Source organism: Oxyura jamaicensis, chromosome 15 (assembly GCF_011077185.1).
Source record: "Oxyura jamaicensis isolate SHBP4307 breed ruddy duck chromosome 15, BPBGC_Ojam_1.0, whole genome shotgun sequence".
NCBI lineage: Eukaryota > Metazoa > Chordata > Aves > Anseriformes > Anatidae > Oxyura > Oxyura jamaicensis.
The window spans coordinates 104,953-123,093 of record NC_048907.1 but is presented as its reverse complement, the minus strand read 5'-3'; the positions used below and the strand labels follow the sequence as shown (position 1 = coordinate 123,093).

The 18,141-nt window shown below is 39.3% G+C and overlaps 1 protein-coding gene across 1 annotated transcript in view; it reads left to right on the top strand.

Annotated features, from left to right (window-relative positions):
- The first annotated feature begins 4,514 nt into the window (after nt 1-4,514).
- Nucleotides 4,515-18,141, top strand: part of ZNRF3 (zinc and ring finger 3) — a 42,544-nt gene continuing 28,917 nt past the window's right edge. The window contains exon 1 of the mRNA XM_035340713.1: nt 4,515-4,640. Coding sequence (XP_035196604.1) covers nt 4,515-4,640 — 126 coding nt within the window. The remainder of the gene's footprint in view (nt 4,641-18,141) is intronic.

Here is an 18,141-nt window from a genome sequence, read left to right as displayed (position 1 = left end):
TTTGTCCTTGGGCAGCAATGGTAGTAGTCATCACAGCCATGTTGAAGTAGAATTCTCCTTTTCTGACAGCTGTTTGTTTTTGTTTGCTAGCCAGAGCACAGCTTTCTTCTAATAAATAGTTCATAGTACAACCTATGGCTTATGAGTACGTGTGTTCTAAGAGGGCACAGTTAATGGGTTTTGACAAGAATATGAAACTTTCTTTCCCTCAGAGTGAATACAACTGTGTGAATGGCGTGAGTCCTGTCCTGAGACAATGAGTTCCTGCTTTGTTTTGTTCCACTTCATTGACAAATTTTCCAGAGATTCAATTTTTTAGATTTTTGCATCAGAAATTTCAGAAACTTCTTAAGAAACCTAGTTCTTTGGACAAGGTTCAAAAACCAGGTACTGCTGATGTTTGAGACAGGCATTTCAGAGTGCAGTATAGTGATCAGTAAATACTGAGTAAAAGTCAACTTTTGCCAGAAAAATCTTGGTATTTCCTAGATCTCATAGAGTTCCTCATTCTTACCAATTATCCAGTCCAGCTTCGTATTCCAGTTCCATGTACAGTTTAAAGTCTCGTGCAACCTTTCAAATAGACAGGTCATTTTGTTACACGTACTGGTCTTCTTTTTACTGCATATTCTGAAATTCAGTCTCTGAATTTCAAACGTAGTGCCTCGTACATGGGACTCTCCCCATCCTTCTTAATGCATGCAGTTACTCAGTGTTCTTGGTAAATCTAGTAAGGTGAGGTGAGAGATTTTTTTTCTGAAGATTTTCTGCTTGTCTTTAGTCAACATGTACCTGCTGAAGTATCTCTGCTGGATGGGAGAAGACAATGGATATCCTGCCTATTCCTACCGTCTTCTGACTGGAAAGCAGGAAGTTGCAAACTTACACTACAAAAGTGTCCTCTGTTTATCATTTTGGAAGCTGCCTACAATTTTTTTCATACAACAGGAGACAGAGACCTGCAGTTCTATCCTGAAGAACCATGGAGACAGTGAATGTGGTTAGTGGTTTGTCAGATATGAGTGCCTTTTTATCTCATTATTCTATTTGGGTTTACATGAAGCTAGAGTTAAAATTATCCAGTAATGTCAGCCTCAGCAGCTTCTGCTGGCTTATGGCCTACTCGAGACAGGGATCAAATGATGGTTCAGTCTACATTTCAGCACACCTCTGCTCTTAATGTGTGATATGAACCTGGAATGGGACTTCTAGGAGCCATGGGTTGGTTGTTGCCTTATTGTGTCCCAGACTTCTCCATATTTTTACTACCATCCATCTTCCTCGTTGGCTTGTTCCCATGTTTGTCTCTTCGGGGCATGCCTCTTACTGCAGACAAATAGAAAGAAACAATTTATTCTGGACGGTTTCACTCTTTCCATGGGCTTCTAAGCATGAAGTTCACCAGAGCCCTATAAACATTAGTTCGCTGATAACTGCTTTGGTTGCTAAGTCCCATGCCTTGTCCTTCCCCTCCCAAACTGCATTTTTAATATTCATATAATGGCTGAAAATCTTTTATTTTCTATTTCAAAAGTCTAAAGTCATAAGGAATTGGTAGTTGTGAAGCTCCAAAGGCCTAGTGAAGCTTTTTGTTGAAGTGATTTGCCAGTTCTTGATAAAAATAGAGAGGTAGTTTATGTTTTGAGGGCTCTGCTGATTTCAGGCCTATGATTTTTTACTACTAAACTCTGCATAGGTCATTTTCGAGGCCACCTCACTTTTTGAGGAAGACAGGAGTGCTCAGAAAGGCAGCTTTGATTTGCCAAGTGCCTGAGAGCCCTGTGCCACATAGAATACGTCTGGTATATGAAGGTGAGATGCATGAGCAAGGATACTCTTGAGTGCTTGACTGACATTGTAAATTCCTGGCTGTCTAGAAAACCATATTCAGAGGACATTTGTTCTATACTGAACATATTTCCCTGTCTTCAGAATTATGTGTAATTTGCAGGTTTTTTTTGCCTCTAAATAGGAAGACTATCTTCTTAAGTATTTGGGGCATTCTTGTCAGAGACAAGATGTCAGAGAGTATTGTCATTCAGAACTAGACAAAATAACAATTTCTTTTTAAAGGTAAGGAAGCACAGGCTTTTTAAAATGAAGAAAAGAGGTTCTTTTAACTTCATTGGTCTTATCCTGATTACCAGGGTTGTAACTGCAGAATATGTTTTGTGACTATGATCTAAAGGCCTATTCATACTTGGAAGCTGTTACGGAAAAACAGTATTCTAGAGGAAAGTGGCAGCAGAATTTTCTGTTCCTTTTGGCCTCCTTCCAAGATGCTTTCTGGACTAAAGTGGATGGAGACATTATTTTTGTATGGCTGAGGAAAAAAGACCAAGACTTTTAATCTCATAACTGTGTATAGAAAGATCCTGAGCTGTTCATATGGTGTTTTTTAATACTATAAGGTTTTACACTGGAACTCAGAAGGAAAGTACAGAGGGTGGAAGTTGTCTTTTAACTATCAGGACTTCTTGGAGGTGATTGAATTACAGAGTAAAACGTTCCTCCTTCCCTGTTGGTTTACTGTTTGTCTGCTCTGTAATAGTAACCCACTAAAAATGTATGCAACTCTTTCTGAAGTTATTTTAAACCCTCAGCAATGTATACAGATATTGTAACCTTGGATAAAAGCACCTCTGAGTAGTGGTTTCAGTTTTGCCCTTTCAGGCATGTGGAAAGTGCCCCAGTACGTTTCAAGGATTTTAAACTAAAAACTTCTTAGGTATGGGTTGTAGTTTCAGAGCTTCCTTGATACAGCATACATCAAGGGAATAGTTTGCTGTTTCTTTAGATTTTAATATGGATTAAAGCTTTCTGTTGACTTAATACCATGGACTCCTTTTGGGCCTAGTTACATTGGGATATATGCAGTGGCAATTTTGGAGAGAGCCCTCTTCATGCCTGACTTCTCTGTTTTTATGTCTGTGCTGAATAGTTTATCTATCAGATGCTGAGCTTAAGGTTCATCTTCATGTGGTAGTACCTGTCCCAGGCTTTTAAGCAGTTGAACTGCTCATCCATGTGAGATTGTAAACATCTCAGTAGTATGTAGTAATAACTCAAAACAAAAAAAATAAAATAAGGAATAAATGATGAATTAAGAATTAAGATTCTGCTCTATCTGTATAGTGTTGTGGTGGCTTTTCTTTCCCTCTGAATACAGATGTACTACTGAGTGGTAGGAAAACCTCTGTATTGTGCCAGATCACCATCAAGTTTCCCATATTTCAGAGTAACAGCTGAAGTTATTCAGAAAGCCAGAGCCCCACAAGGTAATAAAAATAGCTATCCTTATATTGCATCACTTGCAAAATGAAAGACAAGGTACAACACATGAAAGAAGGGATGAGATGACAATCTGGTGAAGCAGAAGAGATGGCAGAATTAGTGATCATTACATGGTGCTACTTTGCATGGACTAATGAGATATATAAGTATGTAAATTACAGAGCAATATAATCTTCTAGTATGATCAACTAGCAGAAAACAAAATTGTTGTATTGATACCAGTTAGTGGTTTTCTTTAGCTAGTTTGGCAAAGAGAAGATTTAAGAGAAGACATGGAGCTAGATAAAGTACTTTCTTGCCGAGTACTTTTTCTGCATATATGTTACAGTCTGGGCAACTCTTAGAGGGTCTTTGAAAAATCTGAGACTTGAGTTGAGGAAAAAATGGAACAGGCAGAGTGTAGTAAATAGAATAAAAAATTAGTGTTCCATAGCCTAGTTTATACACAAAGATATTATGCTAATGAAGGATATCAAACTTGGAACAGATAAAGAAATTTTAAAACATTGGTGCATAGTAAGCTCCTTGCCATTAATAAAACAAGAGTAGCTACATATTGTAGAATGGTAGAGGGTGGAGGAAGACATTGGATATCTGAAACAGGTATTGTTGCATGGTGTAGGAAACAAAAATATCTAAAACGAGACTGAAGTTTCTCACTTCATGATGCCTCCCTCTTGTTTGGGTTCTGAAAAAACTAGTAACTTTCAAAATAGTCACAAAAACCTTACTTTGAACAACGTGATAGGCATGTTCCAAAGGACAGATAGTTAATACTGTGCAAGTATTAAAAAAAAAAAAAAAGAAAAAGGAAAAGAAAGAAAGAAATATAATGCTTCTCAAACATTGGTTCTGGATCTGTGTCACATAAAGCTTTTATGAGTGACTCTGCAAAAGAGCTTGCATCTTTTCTGGCAATTTGCAAGGAAAGAACTAAGTGGAGCTTTATATTTAAGTACTCTGTATCTTAGATGATCATTTATAATGATGTTTAATCGTAAGCCTTTAAATGATTTTTCATAAGCAAGATGACAGTGACCTCACATAACATTCTAAGCTTTTGAACTGATAGCATGCTTCAGAAACACTCTTCATATATGCATCCTTATGTTAAAGTCTTTCTAGTGTATTTGTTACGAACTAAGGTATTCAAATGCAATCTGTATATGTTCTTTGAATTACACTGATTTTCTAAAGGTTTCTTGTTGATTCTGTTTCAGATGCATCCACTTGGGCTGTGTAATAGCAATGATGAGGAAGATTTGTATGAATACGGCTGGGTAGGAGTGGTGAAGCTGGAACAGCCAGAGCTGGAACCTAAGCCATGCCTCACTGTCTTAGGAAAGGTAAGGGGGCATATGGTTTGAATAGTCTGGGGTAACTGCTGCATGTAACTGTTTTGTGGAAGAGTTAGTTCCTTTCTGAGAAAAATCAAGAAATAAATTGAGAAAAAAACTTGTACGCCACAAAATATTCCCATTTTGCCTGATTTCACACTGGGTGCTTCAGTAAAGGATAATGTCATAACTCAGTTGATAAACACAGTGATGGTAAACTGAGTGCATACTTTCCCTTTTTGAGCTCTACAGGAACCTAACAAAGACTTCTGCAAAAGTGGATGTTTAGCAGATGCAGTATTTGAGTAGAAATAGGGTGAACTGCCAATATGATGCTAACATGATCGAAAAAATCATGTTAACAAAAGCAGTTAAAATGAAAGCATTTAACTGTTTTTTTTCTTTTTTTTTTCTTTTTTATTTGTGGGAAGAGGAGTCCTCTACATGAGACTTCTTTGCTGTAATTTCAGGATAGACATTGCTAAAAAAAAATTGAATCTTACTGTCTTGGTCAAAGAAATACAAATTTTCTTCTTGCTGGAATCTTCCTTTGGAATAGGGCCCCTAGAATCTAAATTCCTTGCAAAACGTCCTTTTTTTTATGAAGTCAAGAACAAATCTTTACTACCGCCAGATCTCTCAAAAAGAAGAGCAAGAAGATGAGCTTTTTTTTTGTTCTTAGATTGGACTTTTTTAGGATTGAGGTTATTATATTTTGACATTTCACAGAATCACAGAATCACAGAATTCTAGGGGGTGGAAGGGACCTCAAGAGATCTTCGGGCCCTACCCCCCTGCCAAAGCAGGTTCCCTAGAGCAGGTTGCCCAGGTAGGTGTCCAGACAGGTCTTAAATAGCTCCAGAGAAGGAGACTCCACAACCTCCCTGGGCAGCCTGTTCCAATGTTCCGTCACCCTTACCATGAAGAAGTTCTTTCCCATGTTGGTGCGGAACTTCCTGTGCTCCGTTTCGTGGTCATTGCCTCTTGTCCTGTCCCCACAAACCACTGAAAAGAGGTTGGCCAGATCCCTCTGTCTCCCATGCTTAAGGTATCTGTAAACATTAATAAGATCCCCTCTCAGTCTTCTGCCAGGAAGTTAAGGACTTGCTTTCTTTTAAAAATGACATGGGCATAATTGGAAGTTTGCCTCAACAATTTCTGGCAAAATAAAAAGACTCTGTCAGGGTAGTTGTCTTTGTACACACTTCGCTTTCCAGCTTGTGGCACGTGCTGGGAGTTCTGTTTCATCTGAACACTTTTTATTGAGAAAGCTAGTTGGATGTCCTTAGTTTTGCTCTGAACTAAGATGATAAACATGGAGAGCTGCCATGCCTCAGCTGACAATAACTGTGTCCATCTCTGTTATGTGCACAAGGAATGGGTAACCTTGTGACTTTAAGCCTATCTTAAATTAATTTGTTTAAAAGCTGAAACTAACTCAGATAAATTTCACAGGACAAACCATAAAAAAAAGTGTAAGTGCTTCTTCAAAGGAGCTGATTTAAAGTTGTATCACTAATATTGGTGAACTTTTGCATTGAGTAATAGGGTGGTAGACCCAAAAAGGTTACTGCTTGTGTTTCTATGATAGAGTGCATGCATATGTGAAAGCATAAATGATGAGGTTTTGTATAATAGCAAAAGAAGGAAAACAGATGTGTTTAAGATACTGTGGAAAGCTTGGAATGTTGCAAAGTAGAAGGTAGAGAATATCAAAAAGATGTCTGTAGTGCTAAATTCCATGACACATGAGTCTGGCACAAAGATATATTCTTTTTTCTTACTGTTGTTTTCAGTTGTTGTGGTTGTTGTTAGTAAAACCCTAGCCTGTATTTCTTAGTAGCTTCACTTCACTTGTTTATCCATCTGCTAAATAGGATCTGTAGATGTACAGAGCTTAACGTGTCCATTTCCATATAGATTTTTGAATTTCTCATCATTCTTTGTCAGATTTATGTGGTGTAATAAAATCACAAGTTTTTTTTTTTATTTATTTTAATTTTATTTTATTTTAAACAAAATCTTCTGTTAGAGTGCCCATGAAAACTGGACTCTGATTGGGAAGGGTGTGTGTGGCAGCCGTGATTTAACATTGCCTTTGATCACAGTGCAGCCCTGTTTGAGGCAATGCTGCATGCAGGCGAAGCAAAGGCCTGGGTTTTACTGATCTCATGAGCTCCTGAATAGGGCTAGAAGGGGAGTGACAGAGGAAGAAGAAAGCTTTGGAAATGAAAAGGAAACCCCGTGAACCCAACGAGCATTATTGGCTGGATTTGCCTACCAGGGAGCCGCTCAGTTTCTGCCAGGCTAATTCTGCTTCAGCTTCTCACTCCCCCACACCGACCCCTCCACCCCCCTCTCTTTCCTCCTTTCAGACTTTTTTGTTTTTTTGAGGCATGGCCGCAGTAACTTGGTTCTCAGGCTGGGAACCCACTGAGCCTGTTGCCATGGTTGCTGGGAAGCTCTTTGTGCCATGTGCTTCAAAGGGAACCTTTCCCCTCCTAAAATTCCTGCCTTCTCTGCAGACAGCACAGTGAAACCCCATTTCCTTTGCCTGCCTGTGCACATGCTCCAGCAGAGCAACTTTACTCTGGAGGAAGGGAAAAGCAGTGTTGCAGCAGTTACCTCCTGCATGTTTGCGTCCACTGTGCTGTGGTCACACTACATCTGTGTGTCCTGCTTATACTGAAGTGTAGCCACCCTGCCTCCCCCTCCCAGTTACTTCTGAAGTAAGAATTTCTGTCAAGATGGTATAATACACCCTAACAATACCATCACTTATTTGAATAGATGCTGAGAAAATACTGAAGACTTGCTTAAAACTAGCATTTCTTCCCTCTTCTGCAAGCTTTGAAGTCCACAGGGAGGGGTTTTGTTTCTTGTTTCTCTTCCAGGGACTGCTGAAGAGACTCTTCTATATTCATAGGATATATGTAATTAAGGATGTGCATCTGAGTAGAACCTAACAAAGAGAGGATGTCCCTGCTACTACAGCTTCCTGTTTTCTTCAGATCAAAGGAATCCGTAATATGAGGAAATTCCTAACAGTTCTTCCCATATCCATTCACTTATCTCTGTTTTAAGAGTTTGTTTACAAAAACATATACACAAATACTAACTAGAAAAATTGCTTGTTTTGCCACGTCATCATTAAGATTATATTACTGAAGATGGGGCTGAAATCATCATAACTTGAGTCTGCCTTAAACAGTCTAGTCATGATTCTTAACCTTTTGTGTAACAGTTAGTTTAAATTTTAAAATTCTTGTAAGGTATTCAAATGTGAAATGACAGGACAGTTTAGTTGGTAGTTTAGTAGCTGAATAAAGAGTGATCTAAAACTTGAGGAACTGAGACAAGAGGGCCTTATGGGGAGTTTTGTTCTCACTTTGTGAATGAACTTTAACTAATTTTCTGGCTTATATTTAACTTGTGCAATACTTTTATCCAAGAATATTGTAAACCCCATCATGAGCTCAGACACCTGCACTAGCTGTGGGAGTATGGGTGCTTTTCTTGTTGAGTGGAAGCCTGTAGTTTCCTGTCCTAACAGTGAAGTTACTTAGTGAGGTTTTTGGAGGAAGTTTGTTGGGGGTGAGAGAGGGGAAGACACTGCAATGCATTTTTAAGTAATGTTTTTATGGAAATCACGAATACCCTATGGGGTAATATATGCTGATTAAATTAACATACCCGGATGAGCAAGTAATTGGCTTGTGCATCTCCTTACTTGCCATCACAGAATCATAGAATATCCGAGTTGGAAGGGACCCACAAGGATCATAGAGTCCAACTTTTGGGTCCCCAAAGGACCACCCAAAAAATCAGGCCATGTGTCTGAGAGCATTGTCAAAATGCTTCTTGAACTCCAGCAGGCTCAGTGCCATGGCCAATTCCCTGGGGAGCCTGTCCCAGCGCTCAACTACCCCCTTGGTGAAGAACCTTTTCCTGATCACCAGTCTGAACTTCCTCTGAACTTATTCCTGTCAAAATGCCTCTTAAGATGTGTCTTTCTGAAAAAAGACTCTTTCACAGCAGTAATGGTTAGTCACAGAAAATAAAGTCTGAAAAATGCAGTCTGATTAATTTCTTTCCACCTTGTTTTTCTGATGTGTGTGAGCAATGATTTGAGCAAATTCTAGTTGAGTGAGAGGCCCTTTTCAGGTAAGGAAATACAGATCTCAGATATGGTAGGTTGTGCTCTAAACACATATGGTAACACTTTTATATATAGTTCTGTGTGCTAAGTTACTACTTTCTCTGTTTGTCTGTCTGATTTCCTACAAACCTATTGCAAAAAAGGGGTCCATTTCTTTCTACAAGAAAATTAAACTATTTTAAATTCCTTCTTACCAGGACTGAATTTATCTGTTGATTGAAAATAACTTTGAATTATATCTTGCTCATTTGTAAAGAATTGGTGGCATCTTGACTTGAAAAAAAAAAAAAAAAAAAGTATTTTTGGTCCTTTTCATTTGGAGTTAGTGAAATTAGGAAAGGCAAGATAGATGAAATCAATTTTATATCTTGATATTCGTAGCCTAATTAAGCATACAGTTATGTGTGCAAATTAGAATTGCAGTGACTACATAAACATACCTTTTTTTCTGTATATCATTAATAATTTGTGTATCAAACTTTGTTAGGTATATCAAGTTCAGATAATTTCTTGTCAAAATGGATTCAGTTAAATTGTGGAAATGCATATTGAACATAGGCAAACACTATTTCATGATACACTTACTCAGAAATTAGGACTGAGCTATGTAGTAGAGTAAAATCTAAAAGTGATGAGAGAGGCATATTCGTAGCCAGTGATGTATGTTTACAAAACTTACCTTGTTTGGGTATTTCAAACTAGTAGTGACAGCTGCAGTAATGTCATGCCACCCTTTGATGAGTCCTGTGCACAGGCAGTAGAATATACTGTCACTTCAGGGTAACTTTTTATGTCCATTGAAGTAATTGACATTGTAGTATCTATTCCACAGTTTGGGGACATATGCTGCTTTCTGTTTATCTGCCTGTGTTTGTTTCTTCTTTGTAAACACTGTTTAAAAAGCACTTAAAATTCATTTGGAGGCAGCAGTCTCAAAACGTAAGGCAAAATTTAATCGGTCTTGGTGAAAAGTAGCTAATAGAATGGATGACTTGTAAGCTTTTGTTTGTTTGTTTGTTTCATTGTGTGGCTACATGAAGGTTTGTGTTGGCAGTGTAGAGTCAGTGGAAGTAGGAACAAGTAAAAGGAGAAGGTTAGAGGAAATGCATTTTCTAATGGCAGTGCTAACCTAAATGCATGTCAATTACAGATAAAGAAAAGATGTTCAGCAATAGAAACTTAATATTTGTTATTTTGAACTCCCAAATACTCTGTGTTATGGAGGAATTGTTATTAAACAGGAGAAGCTTTTGGAATAATATTAGACTCTTTTGGCTTTGGGCTTGTTGGTAGAAATACATTGTACATGCCAAAATTCTGATCAAAAGACAAACTACATTGTTTATCAATTCCAGTTTTGTTTTTTTTTTTTGATGCAAAAAGAGTGTGTGTTTTGAAGGGAAAAATAGCATCTTGGCTTGTGTTAAAGACACTGAGCTTCAAAATCTATCATGTTCTCCATTAACTTTTCATTGTAATTTTTCATTTTTCATGGTCCGTTGACTTAGCAGTGGCTAAAATTAGAGTTAACTGTGAAAGGAGGTAGTGCATATAACTTTAATTCCTGCTGAGTTAACTGTGAAAGGAGGTAGTACAAATAACTTTGATTCCTGCTATGCATGTGTTTTTTTTACTATATTTGTTCTCAAGAGTTATGAGAGAGAATGACCATTTTTCTAAAGCACTGAAGAAGAATGTAGTTCTGCAAAATCTAACTGATCGTTTCTTGTTGTTCCCCACTCATTGCCATTTATAATGTCCAGGACACCTGAAAAGTTAACATACATTTTAAACAACCATAAAACATGTTCAATAATCATTTGAAGTTATACTGCTATTTGTGCAAATATTTTTGGTGTCATTTATCTTTTGACATTCTTGTTTCTCATTTTCCCAGCACTAGCAGTGTAAGCAGACCTCAGCAGCATATAGACATAATGATCTCTGGAATCTTAAGAAAATTGCATAGATGAGATCAGAAGAGAGGAAATACAGTTATTCAAGAAGAACTGGAATTTTCATAATGACAGAGACAGAAATAGTCCTCATAATCTTCCTGATAGGGACAAATGTATATTATTGAACAAGAAAAAAATCACATAAAGCAAAATGTGTTTGCCAAAACCTCAGTGCATTTCTGCTTCTTATCTCCTTGCTTTTTCTTCAGTCCCAACAGACCACATTCTAAACAGCAAGCCTGTTTTAACAAACTAAAAAGGGAATTTGGGAAAGAAAAAGGAAGAAAGGTTGCATGTGTGAGTGTTTGGCAGCAGAGAACGTGGAGAAATGTTTGGAGGCAAGCACAGGGATACAGCATTAAGCAGCAGTCTCATCACTGTAGCTGAAATCTTGTGTTCATATGTATCTTTCTGTGTTCCTTCTCTTTATCCCTCTCACTGTGTGATTAATTTCCACCTTAATTTCAGTAGTGCTTTTAAGAAAGAAGGGAAAGGTTGAGAAAAGGTAGGAGAACTGACAAGCAAGCCAAATAAATTTTGGAGACAAGAGGAAAGGTTTCTGTTGCATATAGGTAATACAGTGAAAAATGTGAAGGAAAAGAAGAGATGGATCAAATCCAAAGAGGGGAGCACTCAAAGGAATGGGCAAAGAAGGGCTGGATCAGGTCATGAAGTTATGAAGAAGTAGATCTATCGCTTTTTAATACTGGGGCGGTGGGTGTTTCCATTAGCAACTAGTGCAAGCAATCTGTTATTATGTTGTTTTACTAACTTCCTTTTTGTGTTCAGTGTGTATTGTTATGACAAGCAACAGCTATTGATGAAGAAAGGCAGTCTCTGATGTTTCCCCCTCTGAACACTCCTTAGATTTGCTATTGTTGGATTGATTACTTTAAATATATGTCTGCTTTTAGAATTGAGTCCTTAGCAGTCCCCACCACCATCTTCACTCCTTTCCAACCAACTGTGGAACACAGCTGCTTTTCTCTTAAGCTAAAGAAGCAGCTGTTGTTGCATAACACGTGTTACTGGAGTCTTTGCTCAGTCAGTAATCCCAGGGAAATTAACAGAAGTTCAGGCTGAGTCAAGATTAAGGTAATTTTTTTTTTTTTTAAAGATATTCCCAACAAAGAAATAATAACATGTAAATATTTTAAGTGTCTTTAAGTCTGTGGATTCTACATACTTAGTGAACCTCTCAAACATTGTGAGGGACCTTCTGCGCTAATTTCCATGTAGAAACTACCAATGGAATAACAGGAAAAATGCACCATTGCATACATGTTAGAAGAACTACAGAAATAGAGTTTGAAGTGTAAAAGTGAATGGGTGAGTAAGTGTAGCTCTGTTGGAGTAGAGACAAGCACAAAAGAAGGCTGGCAAGCAGAATCAGATAAAAGGATCAGAAAAGGAAGAAAATAAGGAGCAGATACGGAGGCAGGGACTGGAAATATTTAGGACTTCACAGATGAGTGACATGCCTAATTTCAGTGCACTAAGACAGAAGGCTTTGAAAGAAATTGGAGAACTAGGGAATGTAACCAGAGCTGCATCAGAGGGATTCTGATACACAGAGTAATAGATGTGCAGATAAAATCAGCAGTGGTAGAAAATAATGGATCACAGAGAAATTGCATACTTAAAGTGGGAATGTTTTGCAATGATTTTCACAAGATTGAAAGGGAGGAAAGAGAAAAGGTTGATGTAAAAAAAAATGTGCTTCACATTCTACTCCTCTGAAATAATTTGCCAGAAACCTCTGCTTTATACATGTCTTCATGATTGCCAGGTGGCTATTTCATAGAGGTTCCTGTTTGGATAACATGACAATTTAATGTTTGTACCAAGTTCAAGGAATCAACTCCAAATGGGTCAAGTAGCAAATATTTTGAGTATGAACTGGGCTTTTTGGTCAATGTAGCGAGCACTGACGAAGCCATTTGCAATTCTAGCAGATTATTTCTTGAAGATTAGAGCTGGACATATTTGTGGTATGAATTCTCTAGACAGATTAGGCATATATTATTATCAACATTTCATAGAATCATAGAATATCCCGAGTTGGAAGGGACCCACAAGGATCATCGAGTCCAACTCCTGGCTCCACACAGGTCTACCCAGAAATTCAGACCATATGACTAAGAGCAGAGTCCAAACGCTTCTTAAACTCCAACAGGCTTGGTGCCATGACTACATCCCTTGGGAACCTGTTCCAGTGCGTGACAACCCTCTCGGTGAAGAAACTTTTCCTGATACGCAACCTGAACCTCCCCTGTCGCAGTTTGACTCCATTCCCTCAGGTCCTATCACTGGTCACCAGAGAGAATAGGCCTTTTCCAGGCTAAACAGGCCAAGTGACCTCAGCCACTCCTTGTACGTCTTCCCCTCTAGACTCCTTCACCATCTTTGTAGCCCTTTGTATAGCTCTTGCCTTAGATGCACTCACTATGGATATGCAACTCTGACTAAGCCTATGCCTTAGTGTCTCAGTTGTGTGCCTATCACTGTTTTGTTCAATTGGTAAGCCCAGAGAATATATCACAGACATTTAATTTTTCAAAGTACTCAAATGATTTGGTCAGCTTTGGATAGGAAAAAAGATAGACCTTAGCCCAGAGGATCCAAGTAGCAAGCTTTTCAGGGAGGAGGAAATCAAGATATTTTGCTAAGGGTACAGAATGCATAGACTCTTTTGTCCATGAACAGTGTTGAAACTCCCAGAGGGTCTGGACCCTTCAGCTGGCTGTAAGGGACTAATGAGCCAGCCTGGCTGTTTATGGGCTGTGGTTAACCTCTTGCAAGTTAGGATTTCCTGTCGCCAGCAGTGGGCTGTGACCGCCAGCACCACAGTGTTAATGATGAGGTAGGGGCTGATGAATGGCTGGACTCCAGACAGCAGCCTTCACTGGCAAAAAAATCAAGTGGCTAGAGGGGGAAAAACACTGATGTCTACGAGAGAAATAATGCAAACTCCAGAACCTATAATTCCCATGTTTAAAAAAAGAAAGGGAGAAAGAAACTGGGGAGAAATTCAAACCAAGTAAAGCTTTTATCTCTGCATTCTGAATAGATGATTGTTTTTCAGCAAAACTGGCTGCAAAAGCCAAGCCAGTTAAAATAATATGCAGGCTGCTTGCCTCCAAGTAACCAGAAATTGTTGGCTCAAAGTAGCTTGCTCTGAGGAGCCAACCTGCTGGGAGACGTTATCCAAGCAACGGGCTGAATGTAATTCCTCCTGCTGTGGAATGGCTCTTTGGCAAATGAAGACCCTAATTAGAGATGGAAGGGTTTCTATTTTGTTTTTCTTTAATCCTTACCCTGAGGCCTCTGCAATACAGCCATGTCACTGCTTGTGTGGAGAGAAGTTTCCAGTTTCCCTTTGTAATGAGAATCCTCTACCTTTTTTATTCCTTTTATTTTTTTTTTTTTCTTGAAAGAAGTTACAAACTAACAACGAAGGACCACCGCAGTTTGGGACCTTGAAACTAACCTAATCCTAAACCAGGGACCACTATCTGTAAGATTGTCTGTGTCATCTTTATTAGCCAACCTACAGAAAGTTGCCAGATATAAATGAGTACTAAGGTGGGCCATGCATCCTCTTACTAAGTTCTATGTTTTAAAGTCTTTTTTTTTTTTTTGTTTGTTTGTTTTTACTAAAAAAGAAAGTACGAGTTTGAAGAACTCATTTGAAGCCAGTAGTATTCTACTGGATACAAAGGGAATTTTACAAGCCTTTGTTCTTTCAAAGACTGAAGTCCCAGACTAGGGGCTACATGCATATAGAGTAGCATACAGAAGCTCCAGGGGAATGTGTTAAAGCATTTTGAGTCTAATACATGTAGAAGTGAAAATACTTTTGCTGCTTGACAACTCACCTTGACTTACATGAGGTCTGTCTGACCATACTTGCACAGACTAGGTGCAGCTACATAACAACCCTACAAAGAGCACTGTTTTTTCTGTTAGTGTTGAGACTTGGATCTACTGTTTCATCACCTCAGATGATGATTGTGTTATCTCTGAAATGTCCTCGTTTGCAGTAGGGTTCAATCTATGGATGAAGGTCAGCTACTTGAGGGTAAGGCCAAGCAAAACAGATGACACTAAGCAGAAGACACTGTGGATTTTCATTCCTATCATATTCTTACATTTGAAGATAGGTATGTAGATGAAATTGTCCTTAATCGCTCACAGTTTTTCATGTTTATGCTTGCTTTCATTTCAACAGTTCTGGTGGGCTTTGGTCATATTTGTATCTTGTCTTGCCTTTAACAAGGGCAAGTGCAGGGTCCTGCACCTAGGGAGGAATAACCCCATTCACCAGTACAGGCTGGGTGGTGACCTGCTGGAGTGCAGCTCTGCAGAGAGGGACCTGGGAGTCCTGGTGGACAGCATGCTGACCAGGAGGCAACACTGTGCCTTTGTGGCCAAGAAGGCCAATGGTATCCTGGGGTGCAATTGGAAGAGTATTGCCAGCAGGTCGAGGGAGGTGATCTTGCCACTCTGCTCAGCCCTGGTGAGGGCACACCTGGAATATTGTGTCCAGTTGTGGGCTCCCCTGTTCAAGAGGGACATAGAACTACTGGAGCAAGTTCAGAGGAGAGCTCTGAACTTGCTGATCATATCTGATCTGATCTATTCTGATGATTAGAGGACTGGAGCACCTGTTGTACAAGGACAGGCTGAAAGAACTGGGCTTGTTTAGCCTGGAAAAGAGAAGATTGAGGGGAGACCTCATTAACGTATATAAATATCTGAGGAGAGGGTGTCAAGAGGATGGAGCTAGGCTCTTTTCAGTTGTGCCCAGTGATGGCACAAGAGGCAACGGGCACAAACGGAAGCACAGGAGGTTCCAGCTCAATATGCTCAGCTTTTCAAATAATTTGTGGTTGATACAGTGTCAGCATACCTTTGATAGATTACTGCAAATGCCTCAGACCTCTTTTATGTATAATTTCACACAAGCTGAATCTGTTTGAAGTTTCATCTCTTTCCTAAAATATTTAAATATTTACCTAAAGCTGTGGTTTGGGAACCATTGCTCAAATTTGTCATTTTGTTGGAAAGAACATTCCACAAAAAGGTTAAGCTTGTTTCTTAGGAATACTGTACTTCCCCATTGAATTGACTGAGACTGGGTAGAATTCCTGCAGATCGTAAGAATTTCAAAAGCTTCACCATCTCCCCTTCTAAATGCAAAAAGTAATTGTCTGTTTTCCCTCTTGTTGCATATATATACCAATTCATAATTTTAAGGTGGTATGCAGTTAGAACACATGCTTCTGTATTTGGATAGGAAGAGAGAACAAAGAGATGTTTAAGACAGTAAATACAATACAGGAAGGTAGTCCTGCAGCTGTAGCGGCAAATGAGATAAAAGAATCTGTCATGTTTCCCAGGTAGCAGTTAATAGAATAGAATAGCTGAAGGGACCTTCAGAGATCATCTAGTCCAACTTCCTAACCACTTCAAGGCTAACCAAAAGTGAAGGCATATTATTGAGGGCATTGTCCAAATGCTTCTTGAACACTGACAGGTGTGGGGCATCAACCACCTCACCAGGAAGCCTGTTCCAGTGTTTGACCACCCTCACAGTAAATAAATTTTTCCTAATGTCCAGTCTGAGCCTCCCCAGGACAGCTCTGAGCTATTCCCTCACGTCCTGTCATCGGTCACCAGGGAGCAAAGAGCGACACCTCCCTCTCCATTCCCCTGCTCAGGAATTTGTAGTGCAACGAGGTGATCTCTCAGCCTTCTTTTCTCCAGACTAGACAACCAGGCATCTTCAGCCTCTTCTCAGCCCTTTTACCAGCTTTGATGTCCTCCTCTGGATGCTTTTAAGGACCTTAACATCCTGTTTATATTGTGGAGACCTGAACTGTACACAATATTCAAGCTGAGGCTGCACCAAGGCTAATCATAGTGGGAGAATCATCAGAAGTGGCTGGCTATGCTGTGTTTAATGCACCCCAAAGTGTGGTTTGCCCTCTTGGCTGCCAGGGCACACTGATAATTCACGTCGAGCCTGTTGTTGACTGGTACCCCAGATCCTTTCCTGCAGGGCTGCTCTCCAGCCACTTGTCACCCTGTTGTTATCAGAAGAATGTGGATGTCAAAATGAAAAACTGAGTTTACCTCTAAGGTAACATAAGGGATTTAGGTCATAGTTCTTCGGCATTAGCTTATCTCTGGGGACTCAATTTTTCTTTAATGTGACTAGATCAGGAGATGCATTTGTTCTATGCTTGAGTTCTGACTGCTTACATCTGCATGACACTAGGTGTGCAAAGACTCTGATCTTGTATTCTGTGCTGCATTTTGAAGGACCATAACTCAACCCCAGAATGTTAGCTTTAATTGAGTTAGAAATCTATGTACATGCAAGGCATATTAAGGCAGGTTTGGGAAACAGCTGAGCTAACTGTAAATATTTGCCTACTAGACTTCAAAATTTGCAGGAACCTGTCTTGATAAATTATGATTATCAGGTAGTGTTGCAGCCTAGCATTCAGAAAATCTTTGTGTTTTTATAGTGGAGTCCTCAAGATAATGGCTATAACTGCAAACTAACTTGACAGTTTACACAGGAAGATACTGATAGTACAAGGGGTAATGGTTTTAAACTAAAAGAAGGGAGATTTAGATTAGATGTTAGGTAGACATTCTTTACCCAGAGGGCAGTGAGGCACTGTAACAAGCTGCCCAGAGATGTTTTGGATGCTCCCTTCCTGGAAGTGTTCAAGGTCAGGTTCGATGGGGCCCTGGGCAACCTGATCTAGTGGGTGGCATCCCTGTCCATGGCAGGGGGGGTGGAACCAAATGATCTTTAAGCTCGCTTTCAAATCAAGCCATTCTATGATTCTGTGATTCATTTAGGTTGAAGATTGAGTCCAGAAGATTGAATGAAAAAGTTGCATATGTATAGTGCAAGGGTGTAGCTAAAATTATGTGAAGAAAACCCAGGAAACTGTACTGGGCTATTTGTATATTACTTCTCACAGGAGAAGAAGTGAGTACCTGGAACTTTTACGCTCCTATGAAATGCTTTCATGTTTTGCTTGGTCATTGCATCATTTCCACACATCCTATCGCCAAGAACAGGACATGTGGGAATGGCATAAAGCTGTGCTAGGACTTCAAACTAGATATAAGGCAAAAATTCTTTATTGTGAGGGTTGTCTACCACTGAAACATGCTTCCTAGAGAGGTGGTAGATGCCCCAAGCCTGTCAATGTTCAAGAGGCATTTGGATAATACACTCATTAATATGCTTTAACTTTTGGTTAGCTTTGAAGAGGTCAGGCAAGTGGACTAGATGACCTTTGTAGATCCCTTCCAACTGACCTATCCTATCCTATCCTATCCTATCCTATCCTATCCTATCCTATCC